Source organism: Nicotiana tomentosiformis, chromosome 9 (assembly GCF_000390325.3).
Source record: "Nicotiana tomentosiformis chromosome 9, ASM39032v3, whole genome shotgun sequence".
Taxonomy (NCBI): domain Eukaryota; kingdom Viridiplantae; phylum Streptophyta; class Magnoliopsida; order Solanales; family Solanaceae; genus Nicotiana; species Nicotiana tomentosiformis.
The window spans coordinates 35300399-35321131 of NC_090820.1; the positions used below are offsets into that span (position 1 = coordinate 35300399).

Sequence of the window (20733 nt, forward strand, 5' to 3'; positions counted from 1 at the left end):
CATTACACTAGGTTTGTTGTTGCTGTTGTACATAACTGTGCTCGATAAAGCAAAAATGACAAGCAATTTCAAATCAATGCAAGTCAATAGAATAGTTGCATAGATTGAGACGTGAATGCAAAGCAAATGTCTGGAAAGTTGGTTCGACTCTTAGCTCTCGTTTTCCCATTTTAACATCTTTACTTGACAAAATGAGTATTTGTAAACATCTCTAACCGTTAATCATCCATACATTTGTTTAGGCGATATAGCTAAAAGGCGTGGATTTCACACTGATATGGCTAAAATAGGAGGAAGGATGACGGTCAAAAATCGAGATGGGATCGGTGTGATTTTGGAGTATATTTGTAAATAAAATAAAAATATATGACACTTATTTGATGTGGACGCTAATGTGTTAGGCTCAGTACAATAACATTTGACTTTGGGAAAGAGAATCGATAGCTTACCTTGCTTTGGCATGCCAGAAGCATTTCGCTGTGGTTCTCATTGATTGAGTCGATCTCGAGACAAAGCGAAGGGAGCTCCGTGAGTTCAGTCTGTCCCAAAAAGAATGATACTTTTTGGATATCAGGAGTCAAATAAGTTTCTTATTATTAAAATTTGAATTGTTAATTATTGTGATTTGTAATACTTTTTATGTAGTTCTAACTCTATAAATTTTATTTCAAAAACTTAATAATTCTATGTCCGAATTAACGGTCAAAATTAAAAAGCTTAACTCTCGAAATCCAAACTGTATCATTTTAATTCTCAAAGGGAGAAAATCATTCACATTTTTCAAATTTACTTTAAAAATAAAACTCATCTTCGGACTTTGAACAAGTAGTAGTATTTTTTTTTAAACCCTCCCAAATTAGGAGTATGTATAGTGTTTCACGCTTCCCCTCCGCGTCACTGGAACCCAAGACCTAACAAGTAGTACTAGTATCAATTTAGATAATTGGCCTTTCCTAAATTTTGAATGGGTACCCTTGCAATCAGAAATCGCGGGCCGAACACTCCCAATTTTCATTGATGTCAGCCCAGGAGCAGAAAAATGCCCTAGTCGTCAAAGAAAGCCACTTTAGGTGTCTCTACAGTTTCTCCTCCAAACCCAACTATGGCAAACAGCAATGCTGCTGCAAAAATACCTGAAGAAATCATATATGACATCTTTACCCGGCTGCCTGCTAAGTCCATAGGTCAATTTAGGTGTGTATCAAAGCAGTGGTGTTCTCTTCTCTCAGAACCAAAATTCATCAAAACTCACCTCACTCTCCATTCCCACAAACATTTAGTAGATAAGCTCATTGTTGCTGGTCATTTTCTTCACACTATCACCTTTACCCACGACGTCCAAGGTGAAATTGATGTCATATCAAGAAAGCTTGATTTTCAGCAGCTCTCAGACCACTGGGTAAGTGTTGATGGCTCATGTAATGGCTTGGTCTTGGCGATTCGTAGGGAAGACGCTAAATATTTGATCAACCCCACTACCTTAAAGTACCATAAAATTCCAAATTTTGATTTGGCTCTTCCTGTATCAGATAGCTGTAGCATGTATGGTTTTGGGTACGATGTTGTTACTGATGATTATAAGGTGGTTGCTCTTTCTTACTATGATATAGATGAGCCTGATATAGTTGACACTTTTGTGGATATTTACTCTGTGAGAAAGGGTCTTTGGAAGAGACTTGGGAGTTCCCCTTATGATCATTCACTTACTGACCCTGCGTCTGGGGTTTTGGTAAATGGGGCTTTGCATTGGTTGGCTAAAATTTCTGATCATCCATGTGTACTTGTTGCTTTTGATTTAAGTGATGAGACATTCTTGGAGGTGCCAGTACCTCCTACTGATTACAATTACTCTTTTTTTGAACTTGTGGCTCTTAGAGGGCGTCTTTGTATGTTCACCAGAAGTATAGACACAATAACAATCTGTTTGATGGAAGACTATGGGGTTAACATGTCTTGGACCGTATTTAGGCTTACGGTACCAAGTTTACATGATTCTCTTTGTACACCATTGTGTTCAATGACCGATGATGATATTATAATGGAGGTTGACGAAAAGTTGGTTGTCTACAATATGAAAGAGGATGATTTGTGGGATATGGCGGTTGATGTTAGATCTGATATGAATACAGCTCGAACCTTCATAGAAAGTCTTGTCTGTCCTTCCTTTGGCAATGGAACCGAGGATTAAAATAATGCTTGATGCGCGAAATGGTTGTCTGTACAGGTATTACAAAAACATTTTCCCGTTTTCTTATTCATTTTTAGTCTTTATAGAGATTTTTGAATTTGGTCCCCATATTTGATTCAATAAAATGAATGCTACTGGCCCATATAATTTTGTGAATGGCAATTCTTCTTTCCCGGAGAAGATATACAGTGATTACTTTATCTGAAAATATGATGGTTCACAAAATAATCCATCTTTTCTCCGGGTTTTTAGATTTTGTAATGAGAAGTGTAAGAAGAATAATTCAACTTTGAGTATATGTTGTCTCGAAACAACAACAACAACATACCCAATGTGATTTACGAGTGGGGTCTGGCGAGGCTTACCCCTACCTTGTATGAGGTATAAAAGTTGTTTCCAATAAACCCTTGGCTCAAGAAAACTGTTTTCAAAACAAGTTTGAAAATGCAAGAGTAAAAAGTATATGATGAAATTACTGAAGAAAAGAAAAATATTGATAGTAAATATAGTAAAGATAACCAAATTAAAAGAAACAACAATAGTAATAAAATTGAATAATAAGATAATAATTGATTAATAATAATACTGATAAGGAGAATAGGGAGCATATAAGGTGCTCTAAACTAGGACCAAGCTCTCCCATAGAAAAGAGAGAAATTGCTCGACTACCTACTAACCTTCTATGCTAATCTTCAACGTCTATGCTCTCATATTTAGGGTTATTGTCCTTGGTGAGCTGAAGATCTGTCATGTTCTGTCTAATCACTTTTCTCCAATTTTTGCTCGGTATACCTCTACCTCTTCTTAGATCTATCACTGGCAACCTCTCGCACCTCCTCATTGGGATATTTGTGCTTCTCCTCTTTACTTGCCAGAACCATTTCAGCCTCACTTCCCGCATCTTGTCCACCACGGAGACCACTCCCACTTTGTCCCGTATATCTTTGTTCCTAATCTTATCTCTCCTAGTATGCACGCACATCCATCTAAGCATCCTCATTTCCGTTACTTTTATCTTCTGAACGTGTGAGTTCTTAACTGGCCAATACTCTGCCTCATATGACATAATTAGTTTAATAACCTGTCTATAGAACTTCCATTTCCATTTTCTTTTTGTTTTTAAGCCTATTGGCCGACATTGGCATTAAGACTTAATGAATTTATTTATATACACCTACCTTCTTTATTCATTCAATAAAACCTACGGTTGAAACATAATCGGACTTTGTTGGTTTTGTGCCAATAGCGTTCTCTTGTCTTTCAAATGGTGAATCGCCGAAGCCAAATCCATCTTGCGCAGAGGGGAGACGATGATCAAAATCAGACTTGAGTATGGGACGAGAACTCACTCATTTTGATCCCTTGTTGACCAAGCACAAGGTCGCACGAGAACACCAAGGGAACACTCTCTTATTGGTGGCACATATGCTGCCTCGAAAGGAAGTGTTAAATGCTCCGTCTCTTCTCTGAATCATGAGCTAATCTGAGAATAAAGTAACTCATCTTCTGTGCTTTACATTTTTAAGCAATGTGAGGGTAAAACTGCTATCTAGCTGCTTTAAATTCTGGAGAAGTAGTTTATATAGTCTATCTCCTTGATTTTGACCCTAAAGACTATAGATCGAGATTTGGTAGTAATTATCGTTTATAAAGGTAATTATGACAAAGTGAATACTTGCTGAACTCTTTATACAGAAATATGTTGTTAATTTCAGGTTTTAATTTACTTGCTACAATAGGAGTTAATTGTCCGCTGTATTATCCACCTTTATCCTCTTTCTTCTATAGATTAATCAAATGCCTTTGTATTTGCTTTGTCTAGAGAAACTATGCTTGCAATTCTGATAAGTAAACTATTTCTGCAGTAGTATCAAGGATGCACCTTGAGCGAAATCAATTGCCTTTTTTGGGTAACCGGGAAATCCTTGAGGGTGGCCCTCATGGCCCAAAACTTAGTGGATAATAGGCCCGTCCCTCTACCTTTTTCCACTTAAATATCAGGCTTTTGTCTGCAGGTGGGTTCTAACCAGTGACATGTGCCTAACCCACACATGACAAAGCTAATCTCTTACCATACATTTCTGGTTTTCATATTTTTCTCAAGCTGCTACATGTTACAAAACATAGTTTATGAACGTGTAGCCTAAAGAACACCCCCCCCCCCCCAAACAAAACCCCCATGCCCCCTGCAAAAATTGGTTTAATTAACTAGAATTAATAGTCGAGGATAAAGGGCATCATTTCATGGCTTTACATTGGTTTCTTGAATTGACACATATAACCGAATTGACACTGTTTTGATGCTTGCATAGGAATTAAGTTTCTGCGCACATGTCCTGGTGCTTCTATTGAATGCAATGTTGTGTTTGTGCAGAGGCCACAATCTCTAAATAATTTTATCTCAAGGGTGTTGCTTCTTCTGTAGGAGAGTTTTCAAGGAAGACTTTGCATTTATGGTTTGTATCTGGTGAAGTACAAGCACCGCAGCACCATCTGGAGAAACGTTGAGCAAACTTGAGATTTGTTTGTTGAATGTTTATATCTCCGTTAAGTTTCTCAACATTAGTATGATCTGCGCGACTTTTGTATGCTTCTCTGACGAGGATTTTACATTAGAATGATCTGCATGACCAAAATTTCTAACTTTGTTATGTTTTAGCTTATTAAAAATAACTGTGTCTAATTCTTTTCTTTCTGTTGTTGGTGCAAAATGTTACAAATCACCTGTTTTCTGGTTTGCTGTTGCCACTATCAGAGTAAAAACTTACATGCAATTGGCTACCTTGAATCTTGGATAGTACTCCCCATTTTTTTGGGGATGATGCGTACCAAAACTAGCGTTAGTACTTGTAGTTTTAAATATGTCGTGAGATTATTAATTTTTGTATAGCTATAGAATCATGTAGTAATTAAAGTAAAATAAAAGGTTTAAAACTATTGAGTTCCAAATATAAACAGATGGCATTTTTAACCAACGATAAAGAGAGAGTCATATGAAGTAGAAAGGAGGGAGTATGAGGTTATTTAGGTTTATAAACCCAAATCTAAAGGGTGAAATCATTTGCGCCCTCCAGCTTTGTGTTAACAATAAAAAATTCTCCTCCAACTTTCGAAAATAGACATGTTCTCCGTCTATTTTGCCTTTCCCAAAACTTGAAGCTATGATAGGCAGCCGACGACATGGCGCTGCTTAACATAATTGAACACATACTGAAAGATGTTGATAAAATGACATCATTATCAATAATAATGGGGCAACTTATTGAGGCTAACGGAAAATTCTGTAGATAAAACATTTGATGAGAAAGAAATTTGGTACATTCTCAAAACTACAAGCAAGCTCTCTTTCAGGCATATCTACCTTACCTTAACTTGTTAGAGTTACTTTGGAACAAAAAGGAATGAGTTCAACAAGAAAAAGCCACTTGATTTCAATATAACAAAGTTGCGAAAGTCTTTTGTTGTGTTTTTATTTTCAATGTCCGACTTAGTCTTTTAATGAGTTTGCTTGGTATCATGTCTGTACCGTTGTATTGAGTGATCCTAATGTTTAACCCAAAAATAATTTTTAAGGTCAAAACAATTAATTTGATATGACGGGGCACAAACAATCGATTAGATCCGAAAGATATAATTTTTTGTTAATACAATGTGATAGAGAAGTGAAAAATAAATTCAATGGCAGATAATATAATAAAAATAAAGCAGAAAATAAATAATTCTTATTGGATGATCCTTGATAGGATGATGAGCGGAACAGAGCTTGAGGAGCCGAACTATGGCAAACTTGGGAGCAAATTGCTATGAATTACAATGTGCAGAACTGTAGAGAAGAAAATTAGATGATTATAATAAAGGTAACGTGTGTTTATTTATAGGATTAAATCTAAGTAACCATTCTCCTTGTTTTATGGGTCCATTATAAGCATTTACTCAATCCATCTGTTAATTTTGGAAGACTTGTAACAACTGAGTAAATGTTGAAATTCTGTAACTGATGAGTTAATTCCGTAACTGATGAGTCAGTCCGTGCATGTTGAGTCAATCGTGTACCTGTTAAGCCAATCTCGTGCCTGTTGAGTCAATTTCGTAATTGGTTAACTTGTTCTGCCCGTTACAACCATTTTATTGCATTTATTGTACGTTACATAATTGATTTATAACTTATGGTGTAATGATGATAAATCTCATGTAATTCGAGATTAATTAATTTTTTTCTTATGTGTAATTATGAGCAATTCTCCCGTACCTGATCCAGGGCTATACTATATCAGTTCCTAGACTAACAGACACGATATGAGTATGTTTTGTCCCGAGGGTATTTCACGTATCATCTTTATATGTCATTCTTCACTTTTCTCATAATTTTTCTGACACGTTTCGCCATTTAATAGACCCAAGAGTCTATTTTTCACTAATACAGATAGTACCCCCACTTTCTGGTTACCCACTGTGATGTGACCGGGAAGTGAAAGATTTTATCTTTTCCTCCCTCACCTCTGCCTCACTAAAAACCTTGACGGAAAAATCCAATAGGGACAAAAACCAGACAAAGAAAAAATAATGGAGAACTTAGGGATTTAGATGAAAACCCTGCCACTTATTTTTCTTTCGTCAATGATCGGCAGGTGCTGAAAAAGTATCACTACCACAGAAAGCTTGATCTCAGGTTTTTAATGTTCATCTGAAACTTTTAAACTTTGAGTTTTGACTCTTCTTTTAAACTTTTAAAATTTTAAATTTTTATAATCTCACATCCTTAGAGACCATGGATGTTAATAACCAAGAATTTTATACTTCTGGTTTTGATAAAGTCCAAAAATTTAATGCATCCGGTCAATTTTACGATCGAGAAACAAAGCATTCGACCATTAGCCATTTGATTGGATGGCTTTAGAAGAAGAGTACTATGGGTACTTATCTGGAGAGTATCCTTGCATGCCTTCCAAAGAAAAGATTTGACAGGGGAAGGAAAAAGTTTTTCGAGTATAGTTAGGGTAATCCCCAAACCAATCCCGAGCCTACTCACTTTCGTCTCCAAGCTAGATGATATTTCCACTATCATGACGAATGATAGAGAGAATTCTCTAATTTGAGAAAGATATAGGTACTACAAATATAAGTACTGTAATCACTCTTGTCTAGATATTATTTGGTACTGTAGGGAATTATCCGAGTGCTAAGTTTTCTTGACACTTTAAAAATTTATTTGAGTGCTCATATTTAGTCTTATAGACTTGAAATATATATATTTGGATGCATCATTTCATGTGCAATGTCTTAAAGTTGCACCTTTGGTTGTCTAACTTTTAAATAAAAAAGGGCCATTTTATATATTTTAAGTGTTGTGAAGAGGACGTCTCCTTTTCACTTAGGAGTAAAGTTGGATCGATTGATCCGCGTAGACTTTTAGTTTGAGGAGGTATTAATCCTGATAGAATTTATGAAAATATTGACCCCAATAAGATTTAGGGGAATATTGATCCCGGTAAGACATTGAGTCTAAGGAAATATTGATCCCGGATAAATATATATCTCAGTAAATTTATCTCAAATAGACATTTAGTCCGATTAGATGTTGATCTGAATTGGAGTATATGAACATACTTCCAAGTAGAAGGGGACACATGTCCGAAAATGATAATTGACATTTTCATTAATATATACGGGATAAGTGATCCGAGTATAATGCCAAATAGTAAGTCATTTACTAACGAAATGGGATAATATATCTGAGACATAATACAATGAGCCCTTAAGAAATGCTTATATGTTTAACTTGAATGATCGTCGCTGGACCGAATATAAGCCACGTGTTTGTTCAAAGTGAACTTTATTATGGTGGTATATTTGCGTATATTAATCTTAGGAAAGTTTCATTCTCGACTCAGACATAAAACTTTCATCTTTTTATTATCGTGGGGTTTTTGACTTTAACATGAAAGTCTCAATCCTTTTTGTGCACGTGTAGTATATGTATTTTAGAAGAATTGGTGCAACACTATTTGAAGTGTATGTGCTTGATATGAATAAGGCAACTAACTGAATTAACATGGTGGTAAATGATGTTGGAATACTCTTAGAAATTTTATCCCCCAAGGCAATTGACTGTTTGTATGACTTCTTATAATGTCAAGTCAAATTGACTAATCTTCCAGCATGAGTAGTCCCCATAGTGTTCGAGTTTTGAGGTATGAGAAACTCAAACACTAGAATCATAATTTGATAGTCCCTAGTTTAATAGTCTCTGGTAGGATATTTAGTTCCGATGTTGATGGACTTTCAAATGGTCCAGTTCTAACATATGGACGATACCGAAGTTCTTTTTTACCCTGGCCGGTGATGAGCGCAAAATACACATTAAAATATGCTCGCTATTCGAATATAGTAATTTAAAATATCGTATCTATATGGATTGAAGTTAAACAGTTATTATCGTAGTTTATAGTTTTATTGCTATCCAATATAATCAACAATTGAGATTATATGATTAAGAGCTAAAATTAACTAAGACTCTAGATCTAATTGACTAATAACTGAACAAAATTAAGCAAAGAAGATATCAATAGGAGAGAGTAAGAGTTGATTGGATAGGTGCAAGATAAATATTTGGGATTTAACTCTCATTAATTCACTTCTAATGTTTAAGTGAGTCTCTCAAATTCACTCAATTATTAGTTCAAATGTTTAGTAGAAACTCCTCTCTCGATTAAGTCTCAACCTCACAATATGAACTAATTTATGCTCGGTGAAGATATGCACGAATTCGTAGTGGATTGGTCTTTAGAAAAACCTCTTTCGATTATCCCCCTAACTAGGTCTAAACAATAATTCAACTAGCCTCTTTCGATTACTAAGAAAAATCAATGGATTCAACCAACAAGATGATGCAAAAATATCACAAGTTATGCCTCTCTCGATTATATGAACATGTGAATATAGATGCAATAATTAAATTACCCAAAATAATTAAATACATAAAAACTAGAGTTAATATCCATAAACAATCATCAAAACACCAAATCCATCAATCCCAAAAGAGAACTACTCCATATATATGGAGTAATTCATTACAAATATAAAGAAAAGAATTAAATGATCCAAACTCTTGTCTTGAGTTAGGATTGAATGATGAATTCATTGTGTTTTGGCTTCTCCACCTTCTCTCTAGCCTCCTTAGGTCTTATATGTGTCAAAAGTCCAGAAAATACTATTTTTCATGTATTTATACCAAGTAGGGTCGGGCCCAAATGAAATCACCCTTTTTCTAGTCGAAATAGAAAAACTTGTAAACTTATTGCTTTTCATGCGTAGCAGGGTGCGTAGCATTAGTGCTTTTTCCTGACAGACCCCAACAACCCAGTCTCTGAAGTTTGCTATTTTCTGACAGATTTTTACATTGATGTGTCGCACTGTGCGTCGCCCAGTGCGCCGCACCAGTGTATTTTTTTAGCAGATTATTCTTCCTTGAATTTTGACGCCCAGAAATGATCCTCGACCCCAGAACACGATTTCGGCTTATTCCTTTGGGCTTTTACTCAGACTTCAAACCTCCAATTAGCTCGAATTAGTTTCATAACATCTACATAGCTCGAAATTACTCCTACAAGGTATAAAACACATAATTAGTGCAAAACACTAGCAATTAACGCTCAAACTCAATTAAAGTACAGTAAATTGGAATGTAATAAGCAACTAAAATACAAGATTATAGCCGACCATCAACACCCCACACTTAAACCATTGCTCGTCCTTGAGCAATCACACCACACTTTATATAGACACAACCTTACTAAGCAACTCTCCTAACTCATTACACCAAGAATATTTAAAATAGACTAAGCACAATAGTGTAACATCTTCACCTCAAGAATTGCCTCAAAAGCACCATGCACTATTTACAACTCACTTACTTACTCTAATATAGAGGTCAACAACCTTGCTTTTCCTTCATGAATCAAGTGCCCTCACAATAATAGAGAGTAGTTCCATACACAATAAAAGTTAAGAACAATTAGGAACTCAAGATAGAAAGAATTTATTCACTCTCAAAAACAATATTCATATGCCACAAAAAATGCACCATAGGCTTGTCCGTAGTGTACTACTCAACTAATAGAGCCCATTCAGTCAAGGATCAAATAGGATTTTCATTGGTTATAATGTAAGCTGCGGGGCGGGTAAGATACATTTAGATATAAGAGTGACTACACCTCCTTAAGCACTTTAATACATACATTTCATTGTACGAAATCTCACACTTATGTCAAATCATAACTCCACTTTCACATAAATATACATTAACTCTCAGCTTATTTAAGCACAATTACATCATAAGTAACCACTATCAAGGAATATTTTTCACGATAGCACAATTAATCTCTTTCTTTTTTTTATTTTTTTTCAATTCAAGTGGCTCTTACTTTTTCAAAACAGTGCACCTTTTTCCTTATTTCAATAGTTCCACTCGAAATCCCAACCAACACCCCACACTTTAACTTTTACAAAGTTCATACCAAATCCAAGTGTTCACAAGAGGTAAATGGTTCAAATAGATGGTCAATTCAAATAAATGGGTAAGGCTTGTAATGTGGTTGCCAAAAGAAACAGGATTGCAGTCCCAACGGGGTTAACTAAGATACATAAAAATTAGGTAAAAAAAAGCATATAACTGGCTCAACAAAGAAATGCGTATATCACTTCCTAGACTGAACAAAACTACTATTTCGCTTTGCAAACACACGGGGGCAAGTTCTAGACAACAAATGTAATGCACAAAATAATACAAAAACCTCACACACACATGGCACATAACTCACTCAAGATTGGATGATCAAGACTCTAGTCAAAGCAGTTAAGCAAAGTTAAACTTATACAATATAAGGTGTTTATGCAAGAGTAAAAAATTGAGCCTAAGTGTCACAACTAAAGCACTCACTATTCTCAAGGCATAATAAAGTCAAGATATATTGCTTCCAATTCAAATCATAGTACAAGATTTCCTACTTGTATAAACAAAAACTAACTACACCGGTTCAAACAATACCCTTGGAAAAGAACCGCGACACAAAGAAAAATCAAGGGAGGATTATTACACTATATAACAAAAGAAAATCTTGTTGTCTTTTTCTTTCGACTTAAATCTCTCAAGAAACCTGTCGAATGATATATATTCGTCGGTAAAAGTCGAAAAGTTTAAATTTTTTATGTTTTTTCCCAATTTTTTCTATCTCTAACTACTAAATTTAACAAACACTAAAATACATATACATACAACATACAAATATCCCCCTACCCCGCACTTTAAGTTGTGGCGTGTCCCCATGATACACAATTAAAAAACATAAGGTAAAGAAAACTTCCCTGAATTTTAAGTCGAGGTTTGAGTTGAAGCCGGGCTCCATTCCACACGCCTGAACTAGTGCACACATCCACGCAGACAACTTCTTCTCAGCCTTCTTGGGGTAAACCCCACACTTGTCTTTCTCAATCACTGGAGCCTTCTCTTTTGAACTCTTCAGCTTCCACTCAACACTTGCAGTTGTCTTCTCCCTTTTCACTCCAGTTGCTATATTCATCTCAAAAGTCATCGTTTCCTCACCCACTCTAAGCATGCGTTTTCTATCATATATATCCAGTACAGCTCTACCCATTGCTAAAAATGGTCTTCCTAGGATGATGGGGACCTCCTTGTTCTCCTCCATATTCACCACTATAAAATCTACAGGAAACACGAACTTATCCACCCGCACCAAAACATCTTCTACTATCCCCTCGGGTGTTATAATCGTTTGGTCTGCCAGCTGCAAAGATATTGGCACCGACTTTATCTCTCCAATCTCCTTCTCCAGTTTTCTGTAAATAAACAATGGCATTAGATTAATTGAGGCACTAGAGTCACATAAAGATTTATCAAAGTTAAGAGTGCCTAAGGAGCAAGGTATAGTAAAACTCCTTGGATCTTCACGTTTTTGTGGGAGTTTATTTTACAAGATAGCACTGCAATGCTCTGTGAGTTTGACCATTGATGTCTCCTCGACCTTCCTTTTCTTTGTAAGGATCTCCTTCAAGAATTTTGTTTAAGCTGGCATTTGTGAGAGAACTTTCGTGAATGAAAAATTTACATTAACATGTCTCAGCATATCTAGAAATCTCTTAAACCGCTTATCCAGCTTTTTTCTATAGAGCTTTTGGGGAAAAGGTAAAGCAGGCATGTGCTTGCTCTCTTCATTGGATTCCTCCCTTCTTGAAATTTCCTCCTTTTTCTTTTTCTCATCTCCCTTCTTGCTTTTCTTCTTCTCAGTCTTTTTATCATCATCTTTAATTTTCAGCTCCTTACCACTTTCTTTTTCAGGCGCATCTTCTTTGCGAATTGGAGTGGGATCTTTCAACACTTGTCTGCTTCTCAAGGTCACAACATTTACCGTTTCTTTGGGATTCTTTTCAGTATCATCTGGCAGAGTACCTGGAATTCTCTCGAATAATATAGTTATAATTTGTCCCACTTGTCTCTCCAATCTTCACAAACCTGTCCCAAGTTCTTTAATAGCTGCACTATGAGCATCTAATATCTCATATGTCTTGACAATGAATGACTTCATCAAACCTTCTAACCCAGATTGAATTGGCTGTTGAGGCTGAAACTGTGGCCTCTGTTGATTTACGAAACCAGGAGCTCCTTGAAATATGGAGTTATTTTGTTGCCATGCATTTGTTGTACCCCAGGTGAACTCCATGAAAAATCTGGGTGCTTCTGACCCATTGCATTGAAGTTGTAATTACCAACAACATTAACTTCCTCGATCGAGACTTGACACTCATGAGTAGGGTGTCCTCTTCCACATATGTCACATGTTGCAAGGGGCTCACTGTGTGTTGAAGATAAAGTTAGCTTCCTTATTTCCTTTGCCATGGCATCAAGTTGTACCTGCATAGATGTGTTAGCATCAACTTGGTAAACACCCATTGTTCTTCTTCTTTCAGCAACTTCAGAGGGCCACTGATTTGCATCCTCAGACAACTCATCTAGAATTGTAACTATCTCCTCTGGAGTCTTTTTCATCAACGTGTCTCCAGCTGCATTGCTCAATGTCCTGCGTGAAGTTGGTGTCAATCCATCCCAAAAATCCTAGAGTTGAATTCAGAGTTCTATTCCACTATGCTGGTACTTATGCATTATTTCTTTGAACCTCTCCCAACCTTCAAATACCGTTTAGGTCTCATTCTGACATAAGTTGTGGATTTCCCTTCTAAACTTTCCCGTCTTAGCTGATGAGAAATATTTGTCAAGAAATTTTCTGGACATCTCATCCCATGTTCTAATCGATCCATTAGGCAAGCTTTGAAGCCAGTGCTTTGCATCATCTTTAAGTGTGAAGGGGAATGCCCTTAGATAAACTGCATCTTGCGACACACCATTGTATTGAAAGGTGTTCATTATCTTCTCGAAGTCCATTAGATGATTGTTTGGATGTTCATTCATCTTTTCTCTGAAGACGCAACTATTTTGGAGAGTTTGGAGCAACCCTTGCTTCAATTCAAAATTGTTGGCTGCGACTGGAGTAGGTCTCACACTTGATAAGCCTTGGTTGTAGACCGGTCTAGCGTAATCACCAAGTGGTCTCCCAGCATCGGGAGTTGTGTTTCCGATAAGTTGGGTTGCCTCTCTCGCAGCCAAATCAACATTATCTTCCCCGTTTCCAGCCATATCTTTGGTTAAGGATTGCTCATTCTTTTCTAACGTCTCGGTAAGATTTCTTTCCTTCCTTAATTGTCGTAGTTGTTTTTCAATTTCCGGCTCGTATGGTAGCAATTCCTTCCCAGAAGATCGGGTCATGCACTAATCTAACCTGCAACCTATGCACATTCAAAGAACACCAACAGTAAAAAGGGAAAAATAAAATAAAAATAAAAATAAAAATTAAAATTCCTGAATTAGCACTACAAACTATTTCAAACACTATTGATTGCCAATCCCTGGCTACGGTGCCAAAATTTGACGAGCGCAAAACACACACTAAAATATACTCGCTAGTCGAATATAGTAATTTAAAATATCGTATCCACAGGGATTGGAGTTAAACAATTATTATCGTAGTTTATAGTTTTATTGCTATCCAAGATGATCAACAATTGAGATTATATGATTAAGAACTAAAATTAACTAAGACTCTAGATCTAATTGACTAATGACAATTGAATAAAATTAAGCAAAAAAGATATCAATAGGAGAAAATAGAAGTTGATTGGATAGGTGCAAGATAATTGTCTTGATTTAAATCTCGTTAATTCACTTCTAATATTCAAGTGAGTCTCTCGAATTTACTCAATTATTAGTTCAAACGTTTAGTAAAAACTCCTCTCTCGATTAAGTCTCAATCTCACAATATAAACTAATTTATGCTCGGTGAGGATATGCACGAATTCGTAGTGGATTGGTCTTTAGGAGAACCTCTTTCGATTATCCTCCTAACTAGGTCTAAACAATAATTCAACTAACCTCTTTCGATTACTAAGAAAAAATAATGAATTCAACCAACAAGATGATGCAAAAACATCACAAGTTATGTCTCTCTCGATTACATGAACATGTGAATATAGATGCAATAATTAAATCACCCAAAATAATTCAATACATAAAAACTAGAGTTAATATCCATAAACAATCATCAAAACACCAAATCCATCAATCCCAAAAGAGAACTACTCCATAGATATGGAGTAATTCATTACAAATATAAAGAAAAGAATTAAACAATTCAAACTCTTGTCTTGAGTGAGGATTGAATGATGAATTCCTTGTGCTTTGGCGTCTCCACCTTCTCTCTAGCCTCCTTAGGTCTTATATGTGTCAAAATTCCAGAAAATATAATTTTTCATGTATTTATTCCAAGTAGGGTCGGGCCCAAACGAAATTACTATTTTCTAGCCGAAATAGAAAAACTTGCAAACTTATTGCTTTTCATGCGTTGCACTGTGCGTAGCATTAGTGCTTTTTCCCGATAGACCCCAAAAACCTAGTCTCTGAAGTTTGCTATTTTATGATAAATTTTTACACTGATGCATCACACTGTGCGTCTCCCAGTGCACTGCACCAGTGTATTTTTTCAGCAGATTATTCTTCCTTGAATTTTGACGCCCAGAATTGATCCTCGACCCGTGAACACGACTCCGGCTTATTCCTTTGGCCTTTTACTCAGATTTCAAACCTCCAATTAGCTCGAATTAGTTTCATAACATCTAAATAGCTCGGAATCACTCCTACAAGGCATAAAATACACAATTAGTACAAAGCAATAGCAATTAACGCTCAAACTCAATTAAGTTAAGTAAATTGGAATGTAATAAGCGACTAAAACACAAGATTATAGCCTACCATCAGCCGGGAACTACGGAGGTTCCAAAATTTTATCAGGCATCATATCATATTTTGATTTGAGCTAGTCATACTCGCTTTGATGAGTTTTCGATTTAAAGCCTTATTATCGGAGTAAATCATATATTCTGTTTGTGTGGGACCTTGGAGTTTTACCTTTCGGGACCTTGAATATTCTTAAATATAATTCTCCTTCAACTAAGGGTGGGCAAAAAATCCGAAAAATTAAATTTCGAACTGGACCGAATTTATTCGGTATCGGTTTATTTGGTATTTCGGTATAATTCGATAGTACGATCCTCAATATTGATGTTTCGATATTTTGATATACCGAAAAATCGAATTATTTGATTGATGAGTGTACTCTAGCAAAACACTAAGCATGTGATGAATACAGTTTTCTACTTTTCTTGACAAAACAAAGACTCGGATGTCTACCTCTCCTCCAATATATAGAACCTAATCCATGAACAATATATCCAATTACAAGGAGAAAATCTCAAGTTTTGAGAATTTTCTAACTGTTATTCCGAATTGTCACGGATTTTACATCTTAGGCTTCATACGTTTCATTCCTGCAGTCATGATACGTTCAAAGGAGAAAGTAACCTATTTCAAGTGTTGCAAAGTACAGACTGTTCCCTAAGGACCATAACAATGCTTTCCTATTTCAAGTGTTGATGTTTGAAAACGTTTTTAGCAAAAACAAAAAATGAAATGTTGAAAACTGTTAAGGCAAGCTATGTTTCACGTTTTATACTAATGCAAAAATTATTTTAGTTTAGCTGGGTTGGCTACCGAAAACGTACTGAACCAAACAAGAAATACCGAACTGCACCGAACTACTTTGGCACAATATTTGATATGTACAATTGATTTACCGAATATCGAAGTATCGAATCGCAGTTCTTAATACTATACCAAAGTACCAAACGCCCACCCCTACCTTCAACAAAAGGCAGTACGGGATGAGACAATGCATACTTGTCTTTGGATAAAGTCCCATTCTGCAAGTAATCAATGAATTTATTATGCCAGTTCTAAATTAAATTAGTCGAGCTTACTTTATTTTCATTCTAATTGATGATAGATCGAGGATCGCCCGAATAAGGAATGACCCGATCCCTAAACGGTTTGACCCAGAAATGATATTTTTTAATAAGAGCCTGAAGTTGTTTCCAGAGGCAGTGATATCAGCTTTAGACCTGAGACTAGCACATATGACTCAATTTTCTCGGGCAACATAGTTTTTTCGAATTTGATCAATCGTTAAATCAACATTTTCGCTCTAAGTCCCCGACTAATTCGGGCCCTATAATATATGCTTCATATTCGGCTTCGTTGTTAGTAATAATATAACTTTTATGAATTGTCTAACTACTTCTCCGATATATGCATTAAGCATTATCCCTAATTTGGAACTTTTAATACTTGTGGACCTAATTGTGTAGAAGGTCCAAATCCGATAACTATCCCAGAAGAAACATGTATTTTCTTTTCAGCTTCACGTAATATGTTCACTAAAATTCATCATGAAATAGATTTTATAGTGGCTGATAAATAATATTATATTCACTAAGTTCGACTACCCATTTAGGTAGTCTTCCTGACAGTTCATGTTGATGCAAAATATTATGTAATGAAAACATAGTGACTATGAAAATTGGGTGACATTCAAACTAAAGCCTTAGATTTAGGGTAACTGCTATTAATGCCATCTTCTCTAAACGTAGATATCTAATTTTCATGTCTAATAGTATTTTATGCTAGATAAGATATTGTGTACTTTTATCTTCTTGAATTAAGATTGTATTTACAAAGACCTCCGAGACAATTTGATATATAGACCATCTTTCTCCTTGGAATTTTGAAAGCAATGATGGGTTGATGTTAGCTAGTGAGTCTGAATGATTCGACCTCACGGACTAAACCGACCTTTCAAAGTTTGATAACTTTATTTTTTTATTTGACTCTGATTTCTTCTTTTGCTTGACCAGATTATAAAGGAGTCAATATTGAGCATATAAGACATTAACTCATGTGGTATATTTGTTATGTTAGCATGAGGTCAAGAAAAGTAATTTACGTTAGCACGTAAAAATTCAATCAACTTATCTTTAAGTTTGGTGTCTAGTCTTGGCCAATGTAAACCTTACCATTTGGGAAGTCAATGATAGTTCTAGTTCTTCATCAATTGACCTCGTGGCTTCTAATTTTTTCTGTTCAATAATTATTTTCGAAAATATTTATCTAATTGTTCATCTATGTTCGAGCTTCCTTCAATTGAGGGCCCTGTGAAATTTTACAATTTAGCAAGGTGATTCCTTACATGTTCGGGAAGGTCCAGATATTTTCCAGCACGTGAAGGAAATTCTGTATCTCTTTGCTCGGACATATTTTTTTAGATTCTTGCTTTTAGATTCGGATCTCGCAGGAACCACCTCAATCTCGTATCACTTTGCTAAAACCTATTTTTAGATTTTTGCATTCAGATTCGGATCTCCCAGGAACCACCTCTGTTTGTATCCGAACCTATTTTTGAATTTCGATTGAACCTTCATGCATTCCTCTATTCGGAGCTTCATATTATTTCAGTAGTAAATTTTATTCCTCAGTTTCGGGAAGGTCCGGCGTTATTCTTCTAACTCCTTCAATTAGATCTGGAATTACCTCTGTTTGGTTTTCGAACCTTTTTTTGGACATCTTATTAGTGTCGATTCGACTTATCGTGTATTCTTCTGTTTGAAGCCATGTGCTGTAATGGGTGCTGTAACACTTATGCATATTATTCTTGTAGGATAGATATGGGAATTCCCGGAGGTGTTCTATCCACTTGTTCTGTTCCTTGATCTGTTTCTGTAAGGTTAGAAATTGTGATGACCTAAAAGGTCATCTTATGTTTTAGAATTCGAATCTGCGCTCGTAAGCCTTAAAAATCTTATTTTTACCTTCCTCGATTTGTGTGCGCAGTCCGGACATATTTTCGAAAAGCTTTTATGTTGAAAATTGATAAAAATAAGAATTTATGCCTTAAAAGTTGATTTTAGTTGATTTCGGTCAATAGTTTTGGTAAACAGGCCCGGATCCATTTTTGATGGCCCCGGTGGGTCCGTATCGAATTATGGGACCTGAGCGTATGCCCGGAATCGAATTCGGAGGTCCCTAACTCAAGTTATGAATTTTTGATAAAAATTAAAAGTGTGGAAATTATTTATTTTTAAGAATTAATTGATGTTTGGTATTGTTAGTACCGGATCCGTATTTTAGTTTCGGAGTTTGGTACAGGTTCATTATGATATTTAAGACTTATCTGTGAAATTTGGTGAGAAACAGAGTTGATTTGACGTGATTCGGACGTCCATTTGAGAAAATAGTAACTTTAAAGTGTTCTTGAGAATTTAATTTGATTTGGTGCTAAATTTAGAGTTCTAGGTGTTATTTTGGATATTTGCTCGTGCGAGCAGGTCCGTATGATATTTTTAGACTTGTGTGCATATTTGGTTTGGGGCCCCGAGGGCTCGGGTGAGTTTCGGATAGGCCACGGGATGTTTTGAACTTTGGAAATCTGGTTATTATCTGCAGAGTCTGGGTTCTAGCATGTCCTTCTTCGCGTTCGCGAAGGTCCTCTCGCGAATGCGAAGTGTAAACTGATGAGGCAGGGATTTCTTCTTTGCGAACGCGAAAGCTTGGTCACGAATGCGAAGCGATGGTGGCGTTACCCTTCGCGAACGCGACAAGCCCATCGCGAACGCGTAGTGTTAGGCACTAGGGAGGGGAAGTCAACCTTTTATTCATCGCGAACGCGAACACTGTCTCGCGAACGCGAAGACCAGGGAAGGGTAGCCTACGTGAACACGAGCACTGTCTCGCGAACGTGAAGGCTTGGCAGCCTATACTCTTTGCAAAAGCGACAGTGCTCTTGCGAATGCGATGAACACTGTCGCTCAGCATTTAACCGAATCCAAACACGGGATTTAGCCAAAAATTTATTTTTCTCAAAAACCAAACGGTGTGAGGCGATTTTTCAAGAGTCATTTCTTCTCCAAAGTGTTGGTAAGTGATTCTAAACCATTTTCTTTCAATTACCCATTACATTTCTTGAATTTTCAACCTAAAATCTAGAGTTTTCATGGTAGAATTAGGGGTTAGGGTAGAAACTAGAAATTTCGGAAATTTGGGGATTTAAACCTCAATTTGATGTTGGATTCCAAAACCAATTATATATTCGGGCTCGGGGATGAATGGGTAAATGGATTTTGGTCCGAACCTCGAGTTTTGACCAAGCGGGTCCGGGGTCGATTTTTTGACTTTTTGGAGGAAAATTTGAGAAATTTAATTTATGCAATATAATTGATTTCTTTAGCAATATTTGATATTATTGAGTCATTTTTGAATAGATACGAGTGGTTTGGAGGTGAATTATAGAGGAAAAGTTGTGATTGAGAATTAAGTGGCCTTTGGAGCAAAGTAAGTGTTGTGTCTAACCCTGACTTGAGGGAATTAGGAACCTTAGATTATTTGCTATGTGAAATTCATGTGAGCGGTGTATATGTGAGGTGATGAGTACTTATGCGCCGCCAATTTACCTGTTTTCTATGTTTTCTCCCATTTTTCTTATATTGTCTCTTTCCTATGCCTAATTGTTACGTGTTTAGACTAGTGTTGTTAAATTGATCGTTCTTATCATGCTTATGGATTCTCTAGTGATAATTGAGTATTTATTTCAAAGTTGAGATTGATATTGTGGAACCAAATGTTGAAGTAAGGCTTGTACTTCAATGTTGCATTATGGTAATGGAGAGTGTTAATGCACGAAGGGTGATGGCGTGCCATATTGTGAGTGTTAATGCACGAAGGGTGATGCCGTGCCATATTGTGAGTGTTAATGCACGAAGGGTGATGCCGTGCCATGAGATGAGAGTTAATGCACGAAGGGTGATGTCGTATCGTTTCTATTGTTTAATGGTGAGATTGAGAGTAAAAGTATGAAGGGTGATGCCGTGTACTTTTCCTTTATTGTATTCGTCGTTTCTGTTGATTCATAGTATATTGGTTGTTCCGATTTTCATTTTGCAGTAGTTCCTTATCTTGTATTTCCCCCAGCATATTTTTCCCGTCCCAATATTTTCTGTCTAGCTCTTCATTACTGTTATTTGTATATACACTCTTA

At 36.2% G+C, this 20733-nt stretch overlaps 3 protein-coding genes across 6 annotated transcripts; 1 reads left to right on the forward strand and 2 right to left on the reverse strand.

Moving 5' to 3' along the window:
• Positions 1-949: 949 nt before the first annotated feature.
• On the forward strand, positions 950-4879 carry LOC104120492 (F-box/kelch-repeat protein At3g06240-like). 4 transcript variants are annotated; one of them, XM_070186132.1, is made up of 2 exons: positions 950-2224; positions 3435-4879. In XM_070186132.1, exon 1 carries the CDS (start codon positions 1103-1105, stop codon positions 2186-2188), a length of 1086 nt encoding a protein of 361 aa, XP_070042233.1. In that variant the 5' UTR covers positions 950-1102; the 3' UTR covers positions 2189-2224; positions 3435-4879. The 4 variants fall into 4 exon arrangements, with proteins under 4 accessions (XP_070042233.1, XP_009630553.1, XP_009630552.1 ...); XM_009632258.4 differs by having other exon boundaries at positions 4501-4879; XM_009632257.4 differs by having other exon boundaries at positions 4563-4879.
• LOC138898591 (uncharacterized) lies at positions 2874-3254 on the reverse strand. The gene has a single exon (XM_070184667.1). The coding sequence runs from the start codon at positions 3252-3254 to the stop codon at positions 2874-2876; it is 381 nt and encodes a 126-aa protein (XP_070040768.1).
• A 6554-nt stretch (positions 4880-11433) lies between the features above and the next one.
• LOC138898592 (uncharacterized) lies at positions 11434-13895 on the reverse strand. Its single transcript, XM_070184668.1, has 6 exons — positions 13444-13895; positions 12909-13281; positions 12717-12840; positions 12313-12653; positions 12179-12252; positions 11434-12043 (listed from the first exon to the last, which is right to left on the reverse strand). The coding sequence occupies exons 1-6, from the start codon at positions 13893-13895 to the stop codon at positions 11434-11436; spliced, it is 1974 nt and encodes a 657-aa protein (XP_070040769.1).
• Between the last annotated feature and the right edge of the window lie 6838 nt (positions 13896-20733).

Excerpts from the sequence above, each read along its gene's own strand:
- LOC104120492 (XM_070186132.1), top strand. The coding sequence starts at position 1,103 with ATGGCAAACAGCAATGCTGCTGCAAAAATACCTGAAGAAATCATATAT.
- LOC138898591 (XM_070184667.1), bottom strand. The coding sequence starts at position 3,254 with ATGTCATATGAGGCAGAGTATTGGCCAGTTAAGAACTCACACGTTCAG.
- LOC138898592 (XM_070184668.1), bottom strand. The coding sequence starts at position 13,895 with ATGGCTGGAAACGGGGAAGATAATGTTGATTTGGCTGCGAGAGAGGCA. Across the intron at positions 12,841-12,908 it reads TTTCATGGAGTTCACCTGGG|AGGCCACAGTTTCAGCCTCA; the intron begins GTACAACAAATG and ends GTAAATCAACAG. Across the intron at positions 12,654-12,716 it reads TATTAAAGAACTTGGGACAG|GTACTCTGCCAGATGATACT; the intron begins GTTTGTGAAGAT and ends AGAGAATTCCAG.